The sequence below is a fragment of the Manis javanica genome, chromosome 2, assembly GCF_040802235.1.
Source record: "Manis javanica isolate MJ-LG chromosome 2, MJ_LKY, whole genome shotgun sequence".
NCBI lineage: Eukaryota > Metazoa > Chordata > Mammalia > Pholidota > Manidae > Manis > Manis javanica.
Genome location: NC_133157.1, coordinates 709673 through 733579, shown reverse-complemented (window position 1 = coordinate 733579; position 23907 = coordinate 709673). Strand labels below are relative to the sequence as shown.

General features: G+C 60.9%; 4 protein-coding genes across 7 annotated transcripts; 2 read left to right on the top strand and 2 right to left on the bottom strand.

The window, feature by feature from the left end:
• Positions 1-108: 108 nt before the first annotated feature.
• Positions 109-7723, bottom strand: TPRN (taperin). The gene is made up of 4 exons (XM_037007565.2): positions 5864-7723; positions 830-1055; positions 643-749; positions 109-536 (listed from the first exon to the last, which is right to left on the bottom strand). The coding sequence occupies exons 1-4, from the start codon at positions 7658-7660 to the stop codon at positions 474-476; spliced, it is 2193 nt and encodes a 730-aa protein (XP_036863460.2). The 5' UTR covers positions 7661-7723; the 3' UTR covers positions 109-473.
• A 3662-nt stretch (positions 7724-11385) lies between these two features.
• On the bottom strand, positions 11386-12705 carry TMEM203 (transmembrane protein 203). The gene has a single exon (XM_017647598.3). It carries the CDS (start codon positions 12703-12705, stop codon positions 12295-12297), a length of 411 nt encoding a protein of 136 aa, XP_017503087.1. The 3' UTR covers positions 11386-12294.
• A 230-nt stretch (positions 12706-12935) lies between these two features.
• On the top strand, positions 12936-21804 carry NDOR1 (NADPH dependent diflavin oxidoreductase 1). Of its 4 annotated transcripts, none has more exons than XM_017647613.3 (14): positions 12936-13211; positions 13526-13603; positions 17325-17422; positions 18488-18586; positions 18665-18766; positions 18880-19089; positions 19261-19382; positions 19487-19707; positions 19811-19918; positions 20123-20237; positions 20355-20492; positions 20604-20722; positions 20856-20950; positions 21031-21804. In XM_017647613.3, exons 1-14 carry the CDS (start codon positions 12936-12938, stop codon positions 21173-21175), a joined length of 1926 nt encoding a protein of 641 aa, XP_017503102.2. In that variant the 3' UTR covers positions 21176-21804. The 4 variants fall into 4 exon arrangements, with proteins under 4 accessions (XP_017503102.2, XP_017503101.2, XP_017503105.1 ...); XM_017647612.3 differs by having other exon boundaries at positions 20355-20501; XM_017647616.3 differs by having other exon boundaries at positions 13015-13211; positions 13575-13603; positions 20355-20501.
• Positions 21805-21891: 87 nt separating this feature from the next.
• Positions 21892-23848, top strand: LOC108389034 (ring finger protein-like). Its single transcript, XM_017647600.3, has 2 exons — positions 21892-21939; positions 22437-23848. Exons 1-2 carry the CDS (start codon positions 21892-21894, stop codon positions 23283-23285), a joined length of 897 nt encoding a protein of 298 aa, XP_017503089.1. The 3' UTR covers positions 23286-23848.
• Positions 23849-23907: the final 59 nt, after the last annotated feature.

Below are 23907 nucleotides of genomic sequence, written 5' to 3'. Positions count from 1 at the left end.
GGCTGGGCTCCCACCACACCCCACGTGGCCTCCTCAGTGGAGTCCTGCCGACCTTGGCTCTTCTCCCCCTTCTTGAGCCAAGGTTCACGCAGGGAAGGCAGAGGCAGCCCCGTGCAGTGCTGTTTATTGCGTCTCTCAGAGGCAAGGAAAGACTCGCCATTCGCAGGGGGGTGAGCTTGGGAGGGCAGGGGACAGGAAGCCCAGCCGGACCTTCATTCTGGGCACACCCAAGAGCCGCTAGGTGGGATTCCAGCCGCAAGGACCCTGGCCCTCCTGCACGAGCAGAGCCCCGAGGGAAGGAGAGGCCCAGGTGCCTGGCTCGGGCTGAGCATCTGCAGAGCTGTGAGGCCCCAGGAGGGAAGGGTGGGGTGCCAGGGTAGGGGGAGTGCCTGGCAGGGTGGAAGTGGGGTGCAGATGGGGACAGGGCTCCCAGGGACTGCCCAGTCCAGCTCTGGCCGTCCCGGCAGGCTGGGTCAGAAGTAGAGAGCTGGCTCGCTGCGGAAGTCCGAGAGGTCGTTCTGACTGGCAGGGGTGAGCTGAGGGGGAGGAGCACACAGGCCACCAGTGGCTCGACCTGAGTTGAGAGACACCCCCACCCCATGCCCGGTGTCTGCCCTCCTGCCCCGGCCCGGCCCTGCTCACCATGGCCCCCCTCGGGGCAGGCTCCACCTCTCCTGAAGCCTGCTCCAGCGTCTGCTCCTGCCACTTGCTGAAGGCCACGGAGTGCTTTGGAGTGTAGCTGGACAGGCCTGAGGGCGGAGGGGCACACATGTGGGCATGTGGCCCAGGCTACGCACTCGGCCACGCATCCCAGAAGGTGGGCACTCACCTGAGCTGCCATCTAGCAGCCGAGGGCTCTCGGGCCCCACACTGTTCACAAACGTGGCTCGAGGCAGGAAGAATGCAAAGGGCTTCTCCACCGCCCCACCCGGGCCAGACCCGGCGGCCTCCTCGGCGGCCTCCTCCTCCTCCTCCTCGTCCTCCTGCGCCAGGGAGCTCTCGGGAGGGTACTCGAATGTGGTCTGCAGGCGCTTATCATTAAAAGAGATCTTCATCTGGGGACAGCAAGGGACGGCAGGGATATCAGCAAGGACCCTGTCTCCCGGCCCGACTGAGCTAGGACTAGTGACCTCAAGGGTCGTGGTGGGGGATGGCAGACTGGAGTGGGTGGCAGAACATGCCATCAGCCCTTCAGAGACTCTGAGAGGTGGGGGTGCCGCCCCTCACCACAGAAGACCCCTCCACCGAGACCCTGTCAGACCAGGCCACCAGGACCCCAGGAGGGCTGGGTCTGGCTGCCCACAAAAATCTAGGGCCCCTGTGTCCAAACACCTGCACCCAAGAGTCACATCACCCGGAGTGACCCACCCCTCCCAGAGACCAGACCCGAGCCAGCACCAGGAGTCCAAAGCCTCGGCGCCTCCAGCAGTCTGGCAGCGCCCATGGCTGAAGGGCGGCCTCTTCTGAAGAGCAAGCTCCTCCTGGCACTCAGGCCACGGCAGGAGCAGAGGGTCCAGGTGAGGCTGTGTTCAGGAGGCCCGCAGACTTGAGGGGCTCCACGTCCTAAAGTCCCAGCAGCTCCTGCCGGTGCTGAGGCTTCTCTCTCTCCAGGGCCAAGTTCATGTCCTGGCTTGCTGGGTACCTGAGCAATCCTGCCTCCCTGGCTCAGCATGGATCACCACCGCGGGGCAGGGGTCCAGCACACCCAAGGCCAGGCCCCCAGGGGCCCACGTGACGTGGCACCGAATTCTGTCACCTCATTTCAAAGACTAAGTCAGAGCTAGCTCAAGACTGCACCCGGTGGGGGTCGGAGACCGTTAACACCCATCCAGGGTGCCCATCTAGCCCTCATCCACCCTGTTTGCTCTGCAGGTGACAGAATTTCACACCTAGCAAATCCTGTTCCCCACATATGCCTCAGTGCCCCCTGGGCCGCTGGTGCTGAGAGGCAGTGGGGACAGGCACAGGCGGAAGGCTGCGGGCACCAAGTCCCACTCCTCACCCCAGGACTCAGCTCCCCACAGGAACCACACGCCCACCAGGCCCGCGGGCCAGGCCCAGCAGGTCAGTAATGAATATGAGGGCCACTGCCTGTAGCAGACGGGAGCAGCCCTGATGGAACTCGAAATATTAAACTCCTGGGCACAGGACACCAGCAGCCAGCTCAAGTTCCTCCTCCCCTGGAAGGAGCCGGAAGCAGGAGCCGAGCCTCAGGCGAAGAACCATGGGGCAGTGGAAGGACCCTGGTGCTGGCCTCAGAGGACACATGCAGGTCCTGCCAGGAGTGTGAGGCAGTGCCCTGCTGAGCCAGCTCCAGAAACCAGGGCGCACACGTGCCCTGGCACCCTGTCATGCTCCTCCCAGCAACATTCATACAACCCCATCTGCTCCCCTGGCTCCTGGTCTTCCCGGTCTCAGCATGGACCACACACCAGCGGGGTGATCCATCAGCCAGTTCCAGACCCTTTGCCCCCACCACCTGCACAAGCAAGTGCTTAGGGACGTGAGCACATGGCAGACCACCTGGGTCAGGCAGACCTGGAGGCGAGATACTTGCCTGTCACTTGAAGGCACACCGTCCCTCAACCTGCTCTGCCCCAGCAGACCCTCCAAGTGCCCCAAGTACACGGCACTGTCCCCACTCAGAGCCCTCCGGGCCCATCCCCCAGCTCTGAGGACACAGAGAGGGCCAGCTGCCAGGACCCCGCCAGCCGGATTAGTGTGCCCTCAGCCCACATGACCAGCCCCTAGCGGAGACTGGGGGCTGGGTGCGTGTGGGCAGAGCCTGGCACAGCCTGGCCAGGCGGGGGTGGGGCAAGGCACACAGGCCCCTGTCTGCACCCAGCAGGGGCCCAGAGCCAGCTCACATCCCACCCCCTTCAGGCTCTACACTCACCAACTGAGCTGGCCTGGTGGGGCTCACGGGTCCCCCTCCTCATGGGTGCAGGCCTGTGGGTCATGGGATGCCCCGTGACTGGTGCTGCTGTGGGGGGCCAGCCTCCAGAGCCCAGGCAGATGGGATGGGTGTGGCTAGGGGCTGGCACTTGCACATACCTGGTCACCTGGCTCTGAGACTCTGCCTGCTGCTGACGCACAGTCAGCAGGTGGGTCCTGGTTCGGCCCGTCTCCCAGCTCGTAGAGGCCCTTTGTCCCCCTTGCCCTGCCCTGCCAGTGCACGCCTAGCATGGGTTACCAAAGGGCACCCACCCTGGACTCAGCTGGGAGCCAGGCTCGAGTAGGCCCTGCCCACCCTCCCTGCCCAGCCCACACCTGCCTGCCCTCCCCGCCCCCAAGTCCCCACACTGCTTCCTGGTGCCTGAGTCAAGCCCAGCCCCTGCCCAAGGCAGCCCCTCTATCGGTGCGGAAGCCGAGTGCACAAGGGTCTGGGTAGGCTCCAGAGACCTCTGGGCTCCAGAAAGACCACTTGTTGGGGCCACCTGTGGGGACAGCTGGGGGGCGGGGAAGGTGGAAAAGGAGGGAAGACAAAAGGGACCGAGCAGGGCAGTGCGCAAGGCTCCCCGCAGACAGGGAGGTGGTGTCACTGGAAGGAGCAGGCGGGGAGCCCCCAAAGGCAGCCAGAACCTGGAGATCGGGGTGCTGGGATGGCAGTCACCTCGTAGGTGAGGGCGGTTGGTTCAGGGTGTCGAGTGTGAACCCCTGGAGATGCTGATGCTTGGGCTGAGCAGAGGACCCGCAGGTAAGGAGGGGAGCCGGCAAAGGGGGATAAGGGCCGCCAGACAGGCAGGGCCAGCCAGGGGCACCTCACAGAGGGGAGAGGCCTGCAGCGTCAGCCTGTGGGTGTGGAGCCGCTGGACAGCCCCACCCAGCAGAACAGCCCAGGGACAGGGGGGGGCAGCAGAGGGCAGGGCCCCAGCCCCGCAGCAGGCAGTGAGATGAAACCGGGCACTGCGCCACAAGCCCAGGGGGCAGGACCCCTGACTCCGGCCACCCAGACAGCCTCCTGCAGAGCAGCGCCTCATCTGCCCACAGGAAAAGGTCCTGGCCCAAGGCAGGCCGGCCTCTCTGCAGACGGGGGCCCCCCGCCTTTGGCCCACACCACAGGCTCTGGCTCTTCCTGGGCTCAGCAGCTGGCACACGACCAGGCAGGAAGTACCGCCGGCCGGCCATGCTGTTCTGGTGGGGCCCTAGCTGGCCGCTTGGCCACGCGAGGCATCATCCATCCGATCCCCAGCCCCTTAGGCAGGCACAGAGACCAGGGCCGGGCTGGTCTGCACCCCTCTGCACTCCAGCCAGCGCCCCTTCCTCCCTCACTGCTTCCTGCTCCCCCTGGCTCTCAGACTCCCACCCAGCACGGTGACCGCCCAACAGCTCTGTCCCTGGATGGGGACGGGATGACCTAGCTCTCGGCTGCAGCCCCACAGCCGGTCCCAGGAAGGAGGCTCGTGGTGGAAGGGTAGCCAGGCTGGGTGGGGGCTCTGGAAATAAACTAGCACGCAGCCCCTGCCCCAGAAGCACCATGACCTCCACCAGCCATTGCCTTATCTGAGAGGCCGGCCGGCGCTGTTATCACCTCCACCTCTGGGGCCAGCACAGGAAGGGACCACTCCCACCGTGGCTGGGGTTGAGGGTCAAGAGGCCAGCGAGGGAGGGGCAGATAAGGCGAACAAGTGTGGGGGTGGGGCTGGCAGCCTGGCCACAGGCTGGACCTTGCAGCCAGGGGCGAGGTGAGAGAGTTGTGCCCCACAGCACCAGAGTGAGGGTGAGGAAAGGGCAGTCACAGAGGACCGGAGGGTCCCCTGGAAGCACCATGGGAGATGGAGCTGGCGGGAGCCCCAGTGCCCTCATCCAAGAGAAGAGAACGACACCAGGAGGATGTGTGGCATCAGGGCCCCCTTGGCTGGCAGGCGGAGGGAGCAGAGAGAGAGGCACCGCTGATGTGACAGGACCACCGGGGTAGGGGTGAGGGGCTTCAGCTGGCGAAAGGCCACCCCTACTGCCCCAAGGAAACCAAGGCTGGGGCAGCCTGCCAGGCACCATCTCAGTTCAGAGGAAGGCACACCTGCCCATGCCTGCTGATGGGTTCATGTGGGGTGGCCTTGGAATTTGCCCCTGAGCCAAACACAGGTGCAGGAATAACCAGGAAGAATCTGAGGTTTCTTGTGCCCACAGGATTCCAAGCCACCAGGCAGGGCAGCTGAGGAGGGAGGCTCCAGCAGGCCTCCTGGCCCAGCCCCTGGGCCTCTTACCTGCCCAGGGCCCTTCCTTGCCAAGGAGGGGCATCTTCACAGCAGACCTGGCCCATGCCAGGACCTCACCAAACACTCACACCAGGCCAGGTGCTGCTGAGCCCCAGGCCAGCGTGTCTTTGAGGGAGCTGAGTGCCCCCACCCTACCCCAGTGGCATCCAACCACTTCTTGGTCACAGGTCTCCAGCCCCTTCCCACTCTGTCCTGGCACCTGCCATCTGCAAGGTCAGGATGCCAGAGGGCCGTGCTAGGCCACTCCATCAAAGCCAGGGCCAGAGGGGAGCCAACGGGCCCAGGATGCTTCTCCCAGCTGGACGGGTGATGGGACAGGCCTGCCAGCCAATTCCAGACGGACTGACAAGAACCAAAACTCAGGCACAGTGCTGGCAAAACTGACCCTCCCCACCAGCATTTCAAGGTACAGGGTAGTAAAGCTGCCCCACTGCCCTGGGTCATTAGGACTCATAGGGCCCAGGCCATAGATCCCCCCCCCGCAACTCAGCCTCTCCTTGCAGCTTGCAGTGCCACCCTGCCCCGGTGCTCCACGGGTCCACAGAGGGTCAGATGCCTTAGCAACAGGGTACATACTACATCCACAGCTCTGTGACCTAGAACCTCTCCCACTTCCAGCAGGTGACCCCACCCCCACCACTGACCTTCTTTCTTGAGGTGCCAGCCTTGGTGAGGCAGGACTTCTGCAGTGCCAGGTAGCCACCGATCACCTCAATCTCATGCACGGTGGGATAACGCTTCTTCAGTGCAGTCCCCAGGGGGGCAGTTGGCTCCAGCAGGCTGCCCACCTCCTCTTTCTCAGCCTCCTGTGGCCCAGGCTTCCCACTGGCCTGCAGGGCCCCTGGCTTCCTCTTGGGCACCACCGTGAAGGTGTTACCACCTCGGTGCTGGAGCTCTGATGGGTGCCCAGGCCCGGCAGGGTGTGGGTGGTATCTGGGAGGCACATTGGCCCCCGAGCAGGGCAGTTTGGCTTCTTGGGGGACCTCATCCTCCGAATCCAACTCGTCAATGAAGGTGACAGGCAGCCCCTGCCCCCCAAGCTCTCTACCATTCTTGGCCAAGCCAGGAAAAATTAAGCTCTGGGCTTGCTCAGCTTCAACAGCACCTCTCAGGGATGGGGGTGGCGAGGACGGCCTCTGCCACCTAACAGCCCGGTCCACAAGGGCGGTGGCTGGCCTGACCCCCTCCTCAATGCCCGAGGGGCCCCTCCCACCAGCAGTGGAGCCACTTCCTCCAGGAACCAGCTGGGCTTCGTACTCTGGGGGTTGGGACACCCAGCCAACCTCTCCCTCTGGCGGCCCCACAAACTGCCTCCCTTTGGGAGCAGAGGTCCCAGAGTCCTTGCGCTTGGGGATGAACACGAAAGAGTTTCGGGAGTTCACACGGAGGCTGGCCAGGGCCCGGGCCTGGAGGTCCCCAGCAGGGATCGTGTCCATGTCTGGCCTGGAGGCCGGCCGTATCTCGAAGGAGTCGTTGGCGCTGGTGGCCGCGGAGACCCACTGGCGCTGGCTGGCAGTGGCACTGACGGGGCTGGACGTGGACAAAGCCAGGGTCGCGGCTGGTGTGGCACTAGGGGTCCCAGGGCTGGAGGGAGGGTGGGCGGGGGGTTCCCCCAACTCCACCTTTGGCTTCCGCTCCCCCAGCCCAGGCGCAGAGCCCGCGAGGTCGTTGGCAGCGTCAGCCTGGGGCTCGGGAACCGAGGGCCCGTTGGGGAGCGGAGAGGAGCCCACTTCGCGGCGCAGGCCCCGGGGGTGGACGGTGAAGGAGTTGCTGCCGGTCTTCTGCAGGAAGTCGCTGCGCCGGGCCCCGGAGACCGCGCCGGGGCGCTCGGGCTCCAGGCGGCCGACTCGGTCGCTCACGCGCGGGGCGGCCGGCGGCGGCGGCGGCGGCGGGGGGCGGCCGCGCTCCGGACTCCCGCGGCGGCGCGGCGCAGTCGGCGCGTCGAACTTCTGGAGCAGGCGGCTGACGCGGCCGGGCGGCGGCTGCGCCTCGTACACCAGCACCTCGGCGGCGCGGATACGGGCGGCCGGTCCAGGGCCGGGACCGGCGGGCGGGAAGCCGGGCGCCGACTCGATGATGAGAATGTTGTCAGCGCGGATGGTGCGCACGCCCGGCACGCGGCGGTACAGCTCCAGCAGCTGCTGCACTGGCCGCGCCCCGGCCGGCCCCGCGCCCCCGCCGCGCCGCGCCCCGCGTCGCCGCTCCGACTCGAGCCGCATGAACGGGTTGTCGCGCAGCGGGCCCAGGCTCTCGGCCAGCACGAGCCGCTCGTCCGCCGGCCCCGCGGGCTCCGCCGCGCCAGCCCCAGTACCGGCGTCGGCGCCCGGCGCTGCTCCCCCGCCCAGGGCAGCCAGCTTGGCCCGCTTCCGCTCCAGGATCTCCCGTTTCCAGGCGGGGAGCGCCGTGCGGGGTCCGGGGCCCGGCCGCCCCAGACCGGCCATGCTGCCGAGCGGCCGCCGCAGCCAGCGCGCGCTGGGGACTGCCGCCGCCGCCCGCCGCGGGCCTCCGCGCCGCCACGCCCCCTGGCCGCCGCTCATTGGGGGAGTCCGGCTCCGGCCCGCCCCGCGCCCGGCGGCTCCACCTATGGCGGCGGAGGCCGGTCGGCCGTGCCGATTGGACAACGCTCCCCGGGCCCGCCTTCCCGAGATCCCCGTTGGGCAGCGCCAGTAGCCGGAGTCGGGCCCTGGGGAGGCGGAGGACACGCCCCGACTCTGCGCGCCGCTCATAGGCCGCCCCCACTTCCGGCTCTGCGCCGGCGGCGCGGCGCGCCCGCTGGGGTGGGCGTGGATCTCCCGGCAGCCGGAGCTGGACCCCAGGGCTCGGTGTCGCGGTGACCTTGGCCGGGCGTGGTCCTCGCTCATGACGCCAGCGCCCCGAGTGCGGTGGAGGCTGGGCCTACCCGGAAGGCTAACTCTGCTTTGGTGGGCGGTGGCCGGGCCTGCTGCCTCCTAGTCCAGGTCCCTCACGGTTCAGGGGCTGCTCACCTGCGATCCGCGGTCCCCTGCGGGACTTGGTGTACATGCCAGTGCTTAGAGCCCACCCAGTGCTGAGGAACCACTTTTGCCGGCCTCAAAAGCGACGGTTGCTCATACAAGCAGAGAAGCCCTGCACCACATTTTGCCATGAAGAGCGCACAGGGGCCGGAATAGGCGTGTGGAGGCTGTGGCCTGTACAAAGGGGATTTACTCCCTGCTGACAAGCAGGCCCACATCTCTCCCACGCAGAAAGCCACTTGCTGCTCCTCCATCTGTTTAACTTCCCCCATGCCAAAGCTGATAGGGATGCCACTGACCCTGAGGGCACAGCTCCCTGCCCTTGTGCAGTGGGAAGATTAATTCCTGCTGAGGGCTGTCCAGCACCCACCATATTCAGGGTCACTGGAGCTAACGGGAGAAGGGGAAATTGGCGGCACTGACAAACATCTTTCCGTCACCTACACTGCAGGCAACAGTTGTTCAACAATGACACTACCACCTCCCACACTAACCTTACAGGGACAGGGCTCCAGGGTCACCCCGGGCTCTGCAAAGACAAGGCAGGTAGACCAATGGAACAGACTAGAGAGCCCAATATAATCCCAAGTATATATGATCAATTAATATACGATAAAGGAGCCATGGACATACAATGGGGAAATGACAGCCTCTTCAACAGCTGGTGTTGGCAAAACTGGACAGCTACATGTAAGAGAATGAAACTGGATTATTGTCTAACCCCATACACAAAAGTAAACTCGAAATGGACCAAAGTCCTAAACCTAAGTCATGAGACCATAAAACTCTTAGAAGACAACATAGGCAAAAATCTCCTGAATATAAACATGAGCAACTTTTTCCTGAACGCATCTCCTGGGGCAAGGAAACAAAATAAAAAATGAACAAATGGGACACATCAAGCTAAAAAGCTTCTGTACAGCAAAGGACACCATCAGGAGAACAAAAAGGCATCCTATAGTATGGGAGAATATACTTGTAAGTGACATATCCGACAAGGGGTTAACATCCAAAATATATAAAGAACTCACATGCCTCAACACCCAAAAAGCAAAAAACCCGATTAAAAAATAGGCAGAGGATCTGAACAGACACTTCTCCCAAAGAAGAAATTCAGATGACCAACAGGCACATGAAAAGATGCTCCTCATCGCTAATTATCAGGGAAATGCAAATGAAATCCACAATTAGGTATCACCTCACACCAGTTAGGACGGCCAGCATAGAAAAGACTAAGAACAACAAATGCTGGCAAGGTTGTGGAGAAAGGGGATCCCTCCTACACTGCTGGTGGGGATGTCAGCTAGTTCAACCATTGTGGAAAGCAGTATGGAGGTTCCTCAGAATGCTCAAAATAGAAATACCATTTGACCCCGGAACTCCACTCCTAGGAATTTACCCAAAGAAAACAACTTCTCAGATTCAAAAAGACATATGCACCCCTGTTTACTGCAGCACTACTTACAATAGCCAAGATATGGAAGCAACCTAAGTGTCCATCAGTAGATGAATGGATAAAGAGGAGGAGGTGGTACATATACACAATGGAGTACTATTCAGCCATAAGAAAGAAACAAATCCTACGATTTGAACAACGTGGATGGAGCTAGAGGGTATTATGCTCAATGAAATAAGCCAGGCAGAGAAAGACAAATGCCAAATGATTTCCCTCATTTGTGGAATACAACAATGAAGCAAAACTGAAGGAAGAAAATGGCAGCAGATTCACAGATTCCAAGGGGGGATTAGTGGTTACAAAAGGGGAGGGGTGGGGGAGGACAGGTTGGGGAGGGAGGGCGAAGGGGATTGTGGGGTATCATAATTGGTGCACATGGTGTGTGTGGGGATCCCAGGGAAGTCAGTGTAGCTCAGAGAAGACAAATAGGGACACTGTGGCATCTTTCTACACTGATGGACAGTGACTGCAATGAGGTATGGGGGGGACTCAATAATAAGGGTGAATGTAATAACCACATTATTTTTCTTGTGAAACCTTTATAAGAGTATATATCAATGATACCTTAATAAAAAAAAAAAAGACACAGCAGATGTCAGTCTGGGATACTCTTCTCAGCTTCTGGGCTCCATGGCAGTCTGCGGCTACCACTTAACACTGCCGGGCTCTGCCCACTCTATTAAGCTGGAGAAAAGAAACTGATCTCAGCCTTCCACAAGTCAAGTATCTCCACACTCAGTACTCCTCCTTAAATCACCTTTCTAGTGGAAGCTAAGCCTTGTTATGCTCATCACTTCCAGACCAACAGGATTACCAATTCTGAACTATGGGAATAAAACAGGGGAACAACAAAACATGCAAACTAAACATAATAGTAAAAGAAAACCCATTCCCAAAGTTCAGTTTGTATCTCGCTTGGACACAAGCTATGCCAATCCTGGGAAGGAGATATTTTGTAGCTGTGGGACAAACCAGACCAGTTTCCAGCTCCATCTCAATGGTTCAGGCGGCACAGCATCCATCCTGGGCAGAAGGTCACAAAGGTGCTTTGCTTTAACTAGGGTCCACAAACCTGTTCTGTAAAGGACCAGACAGTAAATACTTTAGCCCAGCAGTTCTCCCCAGGTACAGTTTTGCCCCCCAAGAGACTTGGCAACATGTAGAGACCTTATGATAGTCACACTGCTGACATGTAGTGAGTAGAAGCCAGGGATGCTGCCAGATGCCCTACAGTGCACAGGACGGCCCCCCCACCACAAGAATGATAGACCCAAAGGCCACTGTACACTACAGACCACATACACTTTTGGTCACACCACACCTTCTTTGTTTTTACAACTCTTTGAAAAAGTAAAAATCATTCTTAGTTGATGGGTGGTACAAAAACATGCCTCAGTGCATAGTCTGCTGACCCGACTCTACAAAGTACCAGCAAGGCCCACAACCCCACAATCCCGCTGCCCCGCCCGGCAGGACACCGAGGCTCTGATGTCATGCACACTACACGGTAGGTCCTCAACATGGGCCTACCTCCAGCTGTCTTCACTGCAGCTTCCCAGGCAGGCAACCGGTATTCTCTGGGGGAGCACCCATCTACCCTGAAGCTCTAGCCTCGTTCCAGCCCCTAGAAACTCAGCCCGCAATCATCTATGCAGTACAGCAGTGAGCATCTCAGCATTCATCTTTCTTCACCCTTGAAGGTCAGGCAACAACTGTGTTCATCAGCAAAACATTCTTATTTTATTTTTATCTCAGCAAATGTTCTCATTGGCACCTGACTGGCACCAAAACAAAGACCTCAGGCTCACAAACAAAGGCCAAGACCATTTGCAAACTTCCCATTTGTCTGTTGGTCTCAATGCCTATGAGCACCTCTTTCTCTTTGTGGTCCCTTAGGGAGGCCTAAACCCATCTCAGGTGCGCTAACAGTGCCAGCCACAAGGTGGTGGAAAAGTCGTGACACTGCCATAGGCTAGGATAGGAAGCCAAGCAGAGCTTTGTAAATTGTAAGCAAAGCTCTTTTCTCAGGCAACAGATCTCCAGACAGGGTCTCAGTCATGCTTATCCAACATACTCCTGTCTGCCTGGGATGGAATGAAGAAAGGGCCATCCTTCCCAGTGGCACAGGGAAGGAGACAAAAGCTGGTTTACACTTTTTAGAGCTCAAGCAACTAAGAAAGTCTTGTCTGGATGGACAGGACAGTGAGCTCTTAGGCCAGCGCTGCTTGTCAGAGGAAATCCTCAAGTCCAGTTTTGCAGCCTTTGCACAGAGGGTACTTTCCCAGGATCCATGAAAATACTCAGAGCGCACTGGGGCATTTTACTTATATGCAGTTTCCAACTGTCAGAGGAGTTCAGAACTGCCTGGCCTGGGGCCCTCCACAGGATCTCAACTCAGGATTCCATATTCAAAGCATGAAATAACAAGCAACACATTTTAAGGATCTATCTTGCTCTTTTTAGACTTGCTGAGGCAACAATTTTAGACAGGACTGGTTTAGAGAAACCTGCGCACTCAGCAAGGCACGAGCCGGCATTGCTTTCAGACCCAGACTTCTCTGACACGGCGGAAGTAGGACCTCGGCTTTGGATCTTGCATTTGAGCCACCCGGAGCTCCCCGAGAGGCTAGTTGACCCGGCAGGCGCGGATCATGAGCAGCTGCAGGAGGATGAAGACCGGAGATGTGATCAGGCCGAACCAGAGCTCCCTAGTCTGCTCCACCAACTTCTGGCACAACAACATCTCGAAAACGAACTTGAGGCTGAGAACCGTGAAGACCCAGAAGAGGCGGAGCACGGCCAGCCGCTTCTCTCCATCCTGGAAGAGGCGCACGGACACGATGGTGGTGAAGTAGGTGCTGAGCCCGTCAGCGGCGAAGAAGGGCACGAACACGTTCCACCAGGAGAGGCCCGGAGCCAGGCCGTCCACACGCAATGCCAGCAGCACGGAGAACACCAACAGGGCCAGGAGGTGCACGAAGATTTCGAAGGTGGCGAAGCCCAGCCACTGCACCAGCTCCCGGAGCGAGAAGAGCATCGCGCCGGTTGAGCGCGGGCCGGGTCCCGGCCGAGCGTGCCACCCGCGGGGCCGTGCCGTTTCTCCCCGCAGGCCTCGCCGACGCCTGCCGCCGTCGCCGTCGCGGCGAGCGAGCGGCAGAGAGCGGCCCCGCCTGCCCCGGCCCTCGGCCTCGGCGCGCCACCGACCCCCCGGTCCCGGCCCTGGACCCAACACTGACCGCCACCGGACGCCCGCCCCGCTCGGACGCCATGCCCCTCCGGGCGCGGCCCAATTGCGTCACTTCCGGAAGAGGCCGGAAGTCGGAAGTCGAGCCGGTCCGGCCGTCGGGGCTTACGGGAGCTGCTGGCTGGCCCCGCAGCTGCGTGCGGTGGTACCCAGGGCGCGCCGCGATGCCGAGCCCGCGGCTTTTGGTGCTCTTTGGCAGCCAGACCGGCACGGCCCAGGATGTGTCGGAGAGGCTGGGCCGCGAGGCCCGGCGCCGGCGTCTTGAGTGCCGGGTGCAGGCCCTGGATTCCTACCCTGTGGTGAGGGCTCCCCAGGGCTCCGGCGGGGAGCCGAGCAGGCCTGGGGCGCCGGCCGCCAGAGCCCTGTACCCCAGAGCGCTGAGTTTTGTCTGAGAGTGGACCCTTCCGTTACGGCGGATGTACGGGACGGGAAAGCTTGGAAACAGCGGCTCAGCTGGGCAAATGGAGGAGGGGGCAAGGTGGGAGGGTGGAGCCTGTGAAAGGGGGGGCAGGCCGGCCGCCTGCCACCCTGAGTGAACGAGAGGAGGCCAGGCTGCGGAGAGGATGCCTGGTCGTTACAGCCAGAGGTCTTACACGTGTGTCTTTCTGTTGAGGTGAATCTGATTAATGAGCCCCTGGTGATATTTGTTTGTGCAACTACAGGCCAAGGAGACCCCCCTGACAACATGAAGGTAAGGATGACCTGAAGGAGCTTTCTTTGCTCAGGAGCTCAGATCCCTGCCCTGCACCCTCACCCCATTTTCATTGTCTGGAGAGTCCAATAAGTGCAATAAGTAGTTGTCCTCCTGTATCTGCTGCACCTTAGCTGTGGATTTGGGAGGTTATCTTTGGATGCATCTGAGGGCCCTGGTTGTCCTCCTTAATAAACTTTTCCCAGGCCACCAAGTAGCCTTGTTTTCCATTTTAACCTTGCATATTTTCTAGGGCTGTATATAAATCTAGTGTGGGTCTTGTGTGTATTTTAAAACTGTTTGACCTTCAGAGAACATTCTTCAATTCTTTCACCATCTTTTGAGCACCCATCCTACTTCCAAGCATAATCTAGTACTGAGAAGCCAGCTGCGAACCCAGTAGCCACATGTCGACCCTCACAGAGCTCTCCATGTGCTATAAACAACAAGTTCAACGGGAAGTTACAGTGCCAGATGTTACAGAAGCATGAATAAAAGAGTTCTCTGCCTGAACCTGGGGGCTCAGGGAGAGCTCTCAGGAGAAAAAGAGCGTGGACTAAGTCCTCAGGGATAAGTGGGGGCTGGCAAGGCACCAAGAAAGAGGGAGCAGCCTGTGCAGAGAAGAAAAAGAGCTCCACCTCTGGGAAGAACAGAGAACAGTTCAGGATGGCAGAGCCAAGGAGTGTTTCAGATTGGGAAGCGAGGCAGGAGCCCAGGCCCAGTCCCAGAGAGCCGAGCAGCCACAGTAGGCAGGTAGACTTGGAGTGAGGGACCCTGGGGATACGGGACATGGCAACACCCATATTCTGGCAAAACTGGCACTTGTCTGCAGGGGGACAAGCTGTAGGGGAATAAGAACAACCCTGGGAGAGGCATAGTACAGGCAAGAGACTGGCAACCTGAGGCAGGGTAGTGGCAGAGAGTGGAGAAAGGAGAGTCTGTTACAGAGATGTTAAGAAGTAAAATCAGTAGGACACGGGATCAGGTGGATCTCAAATACAGGAAGGCAGGTGAAATCGAGACAGGAGAGATGGGGAGTGCAAGGTGCTGGAAGGTTGATGTGCTCAAAGAAGGATCTGGGTAGATGTTGGAGTGGCCAAAATTGGAAGGTGTGAGAAAGGAAGCCTCTCCTTCCAGGACAGGCCACCCTGAACACTAAGGGCATGGTAGGTGGAAAGAAACCTGTGGGGGTGGGGGGGCAGGAACATGGCTCCAGGAGCAAGAAGAGGGAGTGCACAGTCTCCAAGGTCAAGGTCAGGGAGGTGACTGTTCAAGAGGAAGGTCTCCTGCAGAGCCCCAAGATGTGAAGTAATGTCAGGCCTGAGAGGCATCAGTGGGGTTTGTTTTAGGGACTTTCATCAGTGGGGTTTGTGTTTAGGGTGACCTCGGGGAGGGCAATTTCAGGAGCCCACTGGGAGAAAGGGATCACAGGGTCATGAGAATCAGCGAGTGAGTGTGAGTGAGTGGAGAGAATGTTTAAGAGCATCTGTACATTATAAACAATTCAGAAAAGATTCTGGCTGTGAATGGGGTAAGGGGTTAAAAAGAAGTTATTTAAGGTGGGAGAAACTCGGGCCTATTCCCATGCTGGTGGGGAAAAAGGCTGAAGCCTAAAGGGCAGGATGATGTGGGGGACCCAGGGAGCAGCACCCCAGCACAGGTTGGGGGGGTATCTCCTTGGATAGGAAGGGGGATGGGAGAGAAAATGAGTCCAAGGGCGTCAAAGGCAGGAGATGAGTGGTGGATGCCGAATACACAGGGCGTGTGGGGCGGTGGGGGACAGAGAGTTCTATCAGTGCAGCTGGGCTGGGAGGTCAGGACAGGGGTGCAGACTCAAAGTCAGAAGCCAGTGGCATGAAGGGATGAAGGTGAATAAGAGTGCAGAGAGGGATACCCACCATGGAGACAGGGGTCCTTTCCCGGCACAGCAGGGACTGGAGGCTTCTTTGAGAGGCCGCAGACTGGGGTCATGGAGGCTGGGCAGAGCTCAGTGACCAGCTGGATACCAAACAGGAAGATGCTGGCCTCGTGGCAGTCCTTTGAGAACACCCATCAGACACATCTGAGGCAGTGGACAGGGGGAGCGCTCGTGGAAGCCAAGCGACCCCAGTCGAAGGCCTGGCAGCTGGGCCCCTGCCCCATCTCCTGGCTATGAAACCTGTCAAGTGGCAGGCCTGAACTCACAGTTTTCTGCCAGCTGCTTAAGCACAAGTAGACCACAAAACAGCCCCGACCTTGGGAAGACCCCAGTGGGGGAGACCAAGGGAAACACGAGGAGCTGGGGGAGCAGAGACAGAGCAGCCCCAGGGGCTCAGCAGCAGCAGGGCAAGAGCGCGGGCCAGGGCAGAGCTGGAGGCCGCAGCGACACTCTGAGCCGGCCTCAGAGAAAATTTCAAAGACCAGAAGATAGAATCGAGAGATTCCTCCCAAAAAGTGTAACAAAACATGAGACAGGAAACAGAGACCAGAATTCTAAGAGCATTCCAGTAGCCTCAGAAAGAGGGCAAAAAAAAAAAAACAAAACAGGTGGGAGGAAATTAACAAAATGTCTCACAACCGAAGGAGAGGTCCTCAGCCTGAGGTCCTCGGCCTGAGCGTCCACTGTGTATCCGGGAAGGGCCTGCTGTGAATGAAGAGGCTCCGTGGAGGCACGTCCTGTGCTTCAGCTGTTGAGAAGAGCGTGCCCAGGTGGCTGGTAAGGTCCAGAGCGAGGTTAGAGGGACACCAGGCCCCGCTTTGAGCAGTCTCGGGTCCTTAGGGAAGATTTCGGTGTGCCTGCCACTCTGACAATGCGAGAGCGATATCAGGGCATTCGAAGATGAAGCCATGAGAACGGGGTCATCACCGAGCCTTTCCCAGGAAACGACCTGGAGAAATTTCTCTACGGGCTTCAGGAAACAAGTCTTTAAGCACAGGTGTGCAGGGGAGGTCTCAGGGCGGAACGGGTGTGGTCCCCAGCAGTGGCCGGTGCAGCCGAGTCCTTGAGAAGGCCAGGGGTAGTCCAGGGCCAGTGGGAAAAGCTGGCCAGGGCCCTGGAGGTATGAGTCAGAAGGGAGGTGGGGGCACCAGGAGAAGCCACGTAAGCCTGGAAGGGCATGTAATGGGCCAGTGGGTGGCCAGTGACTTGGAGGTGAGGGGGCTGAGGTGTCAGTCCTTAGCCCCCACACAGGGTCAGGCAGAAGCCGTGGAGCTGGGGAGCAGGTGCAACTCAGGGCCCAGGGTAGGAGAGAATTCCGCTGGTGGGGTGAAACTAGGGCCACAGAGGGGCCAGGCCTGACCACTCAGCCCAGAGGCTCAAGCCCATGGCACAGGACTATGAACTGAGGGGCCTTCAGGACATGGTATTTGGTATGATGCAGGAGAAGCCATCCCCAGAGACATCCAAGTAGGAGCAGGCACTGCCTCCAGAGCTGGGGGGTGGGCCAGCAGTGGCCACCTCCTGTGAGGGTCTTCCCCCCACTGTGAGGAGCCATAGAGCCCTCTGCCCAGGGAAGGGGTGGTGCCTGACATAGTGGTGGCTCTGGGGATACTTTCTTGGATGATTTTCTGCCTATTCCATAATTCATGCCATGGTGATAGAGGAAAAAGTCTTGTCGTTTTCATAACAAAGCTCTTAAGGAGAAGGAGAGTGAGGCCCTGGGAAGGTCCGGGACACAGGCCCCCTCCCAACCCCACTCTGGGGCCCTGGGGGGGCCTCCATCTTGGTTTATTCTGGTCGCAGGATTTCTGGAGGTTCATATTCCGGAAGCACCTGCCTTCAGCCTCCCTCTGTCAGGTGGACTTCGCTGTCCTGGGCCTCGGGGACTCCTCTTATGTCAAGTAAGTAGAGGTGGAGGGGCTGTCTTGCAGGGACTGTCCTTTTGGGCCAGTGCAAGTGTCCTGGTGGAGGAACAGGTGACCGAGCTCCCAAGGCCCCTTTCAGAGGTGGGGCCACCGTCCTGGTCATGTGTCCTGGTCCCACGGACGCTCCCCAGTGGGCGCCTCGGCCACAACCCTGGGGCTCAATGGGTGGGCAGGGCGCTGGGGGGGGTGGGGGGTACGCTGGGCTCAGGGGCAAGCCCTAGGGGTTCTCCATGACGGGAGGAGATGTCTGAAGCTGCACATATGGAGTCAGCCATCTGCGGCTGCCCTGAGACAAGACATTCATGCCAACATGTGACTTGGGGCAGCAGAGGCCCACCTGCTCTTTCCCTGCTTTTATCAAAACGTGTATGTGAGATGTTTGGACTTGCAGAGAACAGCACAGCGGGCCTGGGCAGCAGGCGCAGAAGAGCCACCCCAGCCCGCTGCTTCCCAGGGCATGGCAGGGAGCCTCACGTTACCTCCTTAGGATATTTTCACCACGTCAGTGTCCCAAGCAGAACTGTATTGCTTTGCCTCATTTCCCAAGGAAACACTGAAGGGTCTGTGTTCAAGGGTATGCACAGCATCAAGTCACTGAACACTGAAGCCCCTCACTGTGCAGCACGGGCTGGGGGAGGGTTTGTGGGGTATGGACACCCCCAGAACTGGACACTGCAGAAGGAGGCCCTCCATCGCTGAGGTGGAAAGTGCAGAAAGTGGGTGGCAGTGTTCCATTCATATGCTGGGGGATTGTTCTGTGCATAACATAGGCATTTGCTCCCGTCTGCACAAGATGGATGGGAGCCCCAACTGCCTACAGCGTCACAGGGAGGAGCTGGCAGTGAGAACAAAACGCCCTGGAAGACACCGACCCTTTGGCACCAGGGGTCCAGGACCAACTGTGCATGGCAGGTCCCCATGCTTCACAGGCTCGTTTGGGCTGGCAAGCTGTGCCCTCTGCCCTGACCAGCTGGCCACTGCCCCTCATCATCGCCAGTCCAGGGCTGGCACCAGTCCAAGCTTCACTCTCTATCCCTGTAGGTTCAATTTCGTGGCCAAGAAGCTACACCGACGGCTGCTGCAGCTTGGGGGCAGCGCCCTCCTGCCTGTGTGCCTCGGTGATGACCAGCATGAGCTAGGGTGAGTGGGCGGGGGGCCTCCTGCAGGGCCCGGTGTAGCAGGCTCCCCTAGACCAGTGTGCACGTGCTCTCTCTCCAGGCCGGATGCCGCCATTGACCCCTGGCTCCGCGACCTGTGGGAGAAGGTGCTGGGGCTGTACCCTGTGCCCCTCGACCTTGGCACAATTCCCCCCGGAGTCCCGTAAGTGTGGGCCTCAGCTCAGCACCCACAGGTGCAGGGGACCCCTTCTGGCTGTGGGAACTCCCTCGGGCCATCCTCCAGGCCGAGGCCTGACCATCACGGCCTCTCCACAGTTTGCCCTCCAGGTTTGCCCTGCAGTTCCTTCCAGAGGCCCCCAGGAAGTGCCCTGAGGAGCAGCAATCAGCTGGGACAGACCCTCAGGGCCCCCCTTCAGAACTGCTGCCCTTCTTGGCACCCATGGTGACCAACCAGAGGATCACTGGCCCCTCTCACTTTCAGGATGTTCGACTCATCGAGTTTGACATCACAGGCTCTGGGATGAGGTGAGGGGCCCGGAACACCTAGCAGGACCTGGCCGTTCGGGATGGGTAGGGGGTCTTGGTCTGGGGTTCAGCAGGTCCTCTCCCAAAGCTGGGGTGCAGGCACTCATGGGGTCCCCCTCCCAAGCCAGCCCTGTCCTTCTTTCCCACACTGCATGCTGGCCTTCCACGCAGCTTTGTAGCTGGTGACGTGGTGCTGATCCAGCCCGAGAACTCGGCCGGCCACGTCCAGCAGTTCTGCCAGGCACTGGGCCTGGACCCAGATCAGTGCTTCACACTGCTGCCGCAGGAGCTAGGTGAGCCGCGGGCACGGGGCCCCAGTGGCCACCCTTGCTCTGCCCTTGCCAGGGTCCCCCACCCCACACCCCGAGCCGCCATGGTCTGCTGCTCCCTGTTGCAGGTGTGACCTGCCCTGAGCGGCTGCCCCAGCCCTGCTCTGTGCAGCACCTCGTGTCCAGGTATTTGGACATCGCCAGGGTGCCCCGCCGCTCCTTCTTTGAGCTCCTGGCCTGTCTCTCCCCCCACGAGCTGGAGCGGGAGAAGCTGCTGGAATTCAGTTCTGCCGAAGGCCAGGAGGCACTGCATGACTACTGCAACCGGCCCCGCAGGACGGTCCTGGAGGTGCGTGTGGGTGGCCTGGCGGGCGGGCAGCAGCCTGGGGCTCTGTGTCCCAGCCACACCTGCCAGTGCCAGCCTTAGTCCTCCCAAGGCTGTCTCTACCCAGGTGCTGTGCGACTTCCCACACACAGCTAGAGCCATCCCTGCAGACTACCTGTTGGACCTCATCCCCCCGATCCGGCCACGGGCCTTCTCCATCGCATCCTCTCTGCTGGTGAGGGCCCGGTGGATGGAACCGGCTGCGGTCAGGGCTCCCGGGGAGGGCAGTGGGGTCTGGCAGGTGGGTAGGGGCTGCCCCATGACCCTCCCTATCTGTCCCACACCCAGGACCGCTTCTGGGTTAAGTGGGTGGGACAGGAAGTCAGGGTGGCAAAGAGGTAGCCCAGGAGGGTAGGGCACCCACTGTCCTGTCCCTCAGGCTCATCCCTCGAGACTGCAGATCCTCGTGGCTGTGGTACAGTACCAGACACGCCTCAAGGAGCCACGCAGGGGCCTCTGCTCCTCCTGGCTGGCATCTCTGGACCCTGGGCAAGGTGAGGTGGGGGAGGGTCTTTGCCCAGGGCCCACACTCCAATATGTACCACGACCAGTCCTGGGCCAGGACCGGGTCCTCCCAACCTCCTCCTCCTGCCCCCTCCCTCCTGTAATAGGACCTGTCCGGGTGCCCCTGTGGGTACGGCCTGGGGGCCTGACCTTCCCAGAGACACAGGACACACCCGTGATCATGGTGGGACCTGGCACTGGCGTGGCCCCCTTCAGAGCTGCTGTCCAGGAGCGAGTGGCCCAGGGTCAGACCAGTGAGCACATGGGGTCCAGGGCAGGGTGGCGGCCAAGGCTGGCTGGGCTGAGCCTCATGGGCTGAGGCCAAGCTTGAGGCCACCCTGTGTTTGTTTGCCCAGGGAATGTTCTGTTCTTCGGCTGCCGCCAACGGGACCAGGACTTCTACTGGGAGGCTGAGTGGAAGGAGCTGGAGGAGAGGGGCTGCCTGACTCTCCTCACGGCCTTCTCCCGGGAGCAGGTGGGCTGAGCGGGCAGGAGGGAGGTGGCAGGCGTGGGGCAGGCCTTCTCCTGGGAGCAGGTGGGCTGAGCGGGCAGGAGGGGAGGTGGCAGGCGTGGGGCACGGCCTCACGCCTGCCACCCCTGCCCTGCAGGAGCAGAAGGTGTATGTGCAGCACCGGCTCCAGGAGCTTGGGCCACTGGTGTGGGAGCTGCTGGACCGCCAGGGTGCCCACTTCTACCTGGCAGGGTGAGCCTGGGCAGGGGTTGGGGCAGGAACCACCCTCTGGGGCCCAGCCCCACTGAGCCCCCTGTGACCTGTCCCTCTAGCAATGCCCAGCGCATGCCAGCAGATGTGTCAGACGCTCTGGTGTCCATCTTCCAGGAGGAGGGTGGGCTTTCCAGCTCTGATGCAGCCGCCCTCCTTGCCCGGCTCCAGCAGGCTCTGCGTTTCCAGACTGAGACGTGGGCCTGAGGACCCGTCCTGCCAGCCGGTCACTCTGACCACTGCCCTCCAAGGGGCCGATGCCCCTTCCTCCCCTCCCTGTCTCACCCCAGGCAGGAGGATGGCCAGCTGCCCTGCAGAGCTGCATTCCAGTTGCAGCAGCCCACGCTCAGTGCTGACGATGCCCATCCACCACCCCACCCCACCCACAACCAGGCTTCCGCTTCTGCTGGCCTTTCCCTGCTGGCCCTGACTTGGGTCTTAGTCAGGGTGGTGACCTGGGCTGCCCCACCCTGTGCAGGCACGGTGACCCAGGAAGGCACTGGCAGCCTGATGGGATTCAGCGGCCCTCAGCGGCCCCTAGAGTTTCCAAACAGTTTAAACACTTGGGTAGACGGGGCCTGGTAGCTCTTCAAGGTGGTGCAGAGCCCCTGGGAGGGCCAAATGCCTGTTTCTCTGCCCTGGGGGATGTCAGGTGCACAGTCACCCTCTGCCACATCTCTGTGCCATGCTTCTAGTGCCCGCTGGCATCTTAGGGCACCACCGGGCCCAGGCCAGGGCTAAAATGCAGCGAGGACCCTGCAGAGCAGGAGACCCAGCCTCACACACCTTTCTCACATGTGTCCAGGAAGCCTTAGCAATAAATTACGGGGCCTAGGTGGCTGCTTTGCCTGCTCGTCCTCGTGCCTCTGGTGGGAAGTGGGCCCGTTGCTGGTCTGAGTGGTGGTGGTGCCCATAGTGGGCACATGTGCCCTGCCAGCTTTGCTGCAACACTCGTGTCCGACTCGAACGTGGTGGGTGCCAGCTGTTTGTCCACCTCGTTCAGCCAGCGTGGGGGCAGCTTGGAGAGGGACCTGGAAAGGAAGGGTGTGGGGAGGTGTGGGCAGGCTGGTATGGACCATCCCCCTTCCCAGCCCCTGGAGCTGCCGCCCGCACGGGACTGGAGGGAGGAGGCGTGGCCCGGGAGGGGACGAGAGGGAGGGGCAGGTGGCGCCCCGCCCCTAGGAGGGGCCTTCAGCGCCCAGGGGAGTTGGAGTTGAAATCAGAAAGGCTGCCCTTCCCGCACCACTGCCGCCCGGAGTCTGCAGTCCGTCTACGGGTCAGACGTTGACCGCCGTCCGCTGTGGCTTGGGCGGGCCGGGGTAGGGGGGACTGGCAAGTGTGGGCCCAGGAGCCACCTGGAATTAGCACGGGTGTTGGAGCCCAAGCAAAGTTTAATTTTCGTGAGGACGGAGCTGGGAGGAGGCTACAGCTGCTGCCAGGTCAGTGCCCAACCCGATCCCGGGCCTAGAGGGCCACAGAACCTTCACAGCACTCCCACCCCGTCGTCGCCCTGGGGTCCCAGCCCACCCACTCTGACTCCTGCCCCAGGGCCCCTACTCATGGCCCCAGTAACCTAAGCTCTGGCCATGCCAGCCCACCTTCGGCCCCCCTGGGCCCTGCGCACCTAGGCCCCCTGTTCCAAGAGCCAGCAGACGAAGGGTTGGACAGCAGGGCCCGTGGGGACCCCCACGGTGCCAGGACTCTGGACAGCGAGCCCCTGCTCTGGGCCACGGCCACAGCCTGCCCCTGGGCCGGGCCAGCAGCAGCAGGCGAGCAGGAGGAGGAGGAGTGCCCCGTCTGCACTGAGCCCTACGGGCTGGGCCGGCACCGCCTGGCCCTGCTGAACTGTGGGCACGGCCTGTGTGTGGGTTGCCTGCACCAGCTTCTGGGTGCTGCCCCCAGCACCGACCTGGGCCGAGTGCGCTGCCCGCTGTGCCGCCAGAAAACACCTGTGCTCGAGTGGGAGATCTGCCAGCTGCAGGAGGAGCTGTTGCAGGCCGACGGGCCCCAGCGGCCCCCGCCCCCTGCACCCCCCACACCACTCCGCCGGGGCCCTGAGCCCTGGGCCTCCCTGGAACACCGCTACCAGCTGCGCTTCCTGGCGGGGCCCGTGGGCGGCCAGGGCTGTCTGCCCTTCCTGCCCTGCCCGCCCTGCCTGGGCGCCTGGCTCTGGGCCCTGAGGGAGCAGGGGCCCTGTGCCCGCCGCCTGGCCCTACTGGGCCTTCTGGCCCTCGAGCTGCTGGGCCTGCTGCTCATCTTCATGCCGCTCATGCTACTCGGGCTGCTTTTCATGCTGCTGGACCGCTCTGGCCGCTGAACAGGGCCTGTTGCATCTGAACCACTGGGCCTGGGAGCACCCAGCCACCAGGAGACCAGGAAGCCCAGACGGGCCACGTCCAGAGCCTTGGTGCCATGGGGCCTTGGGAGCACCTCACCCTGAGGCCTGATGAGCAGGCTAAAAATCCCAAGGTTGTCCAGGGCACTAGCCTTCAATCAAGACCCAAACTGGAGCCAGGGCTACCTGACCTGCCTGTGTTCCAGATAAGGACCAGTGTGTGTTTCCTGAAGGGCAGGGCAGCCAAGGGGAAGGGCCCCTACTGAGCAAGCCCGGTCCACAAAGGGCCTCCTCACCCCAGGGTCCTCAGCAGTGGGGAGGCCAACATGTGCCCCTGAGCTGCCAGGGACAAGGACCCAGCCAGGCCTTAGAGGAGAATGCCGAGCTGAAGCCCGATTGCCCCGAAGCCTCACGGTGCCCAGCCGGGGCCTTATCTGAAGGACAGACGCGGTCACAGCACCACCTCCCAGGCCTGTTGGTGACATGCTGAGCGCTGTGCCTGGCACAGAAAAGGCTCTCAATAAACAGCAGCTGCTGAAACTGTTGTTACGGTGTTGTCACCTCTACCCCTTCTTCCCCGACCCAGGAGGCCCTGAGTCCTTGT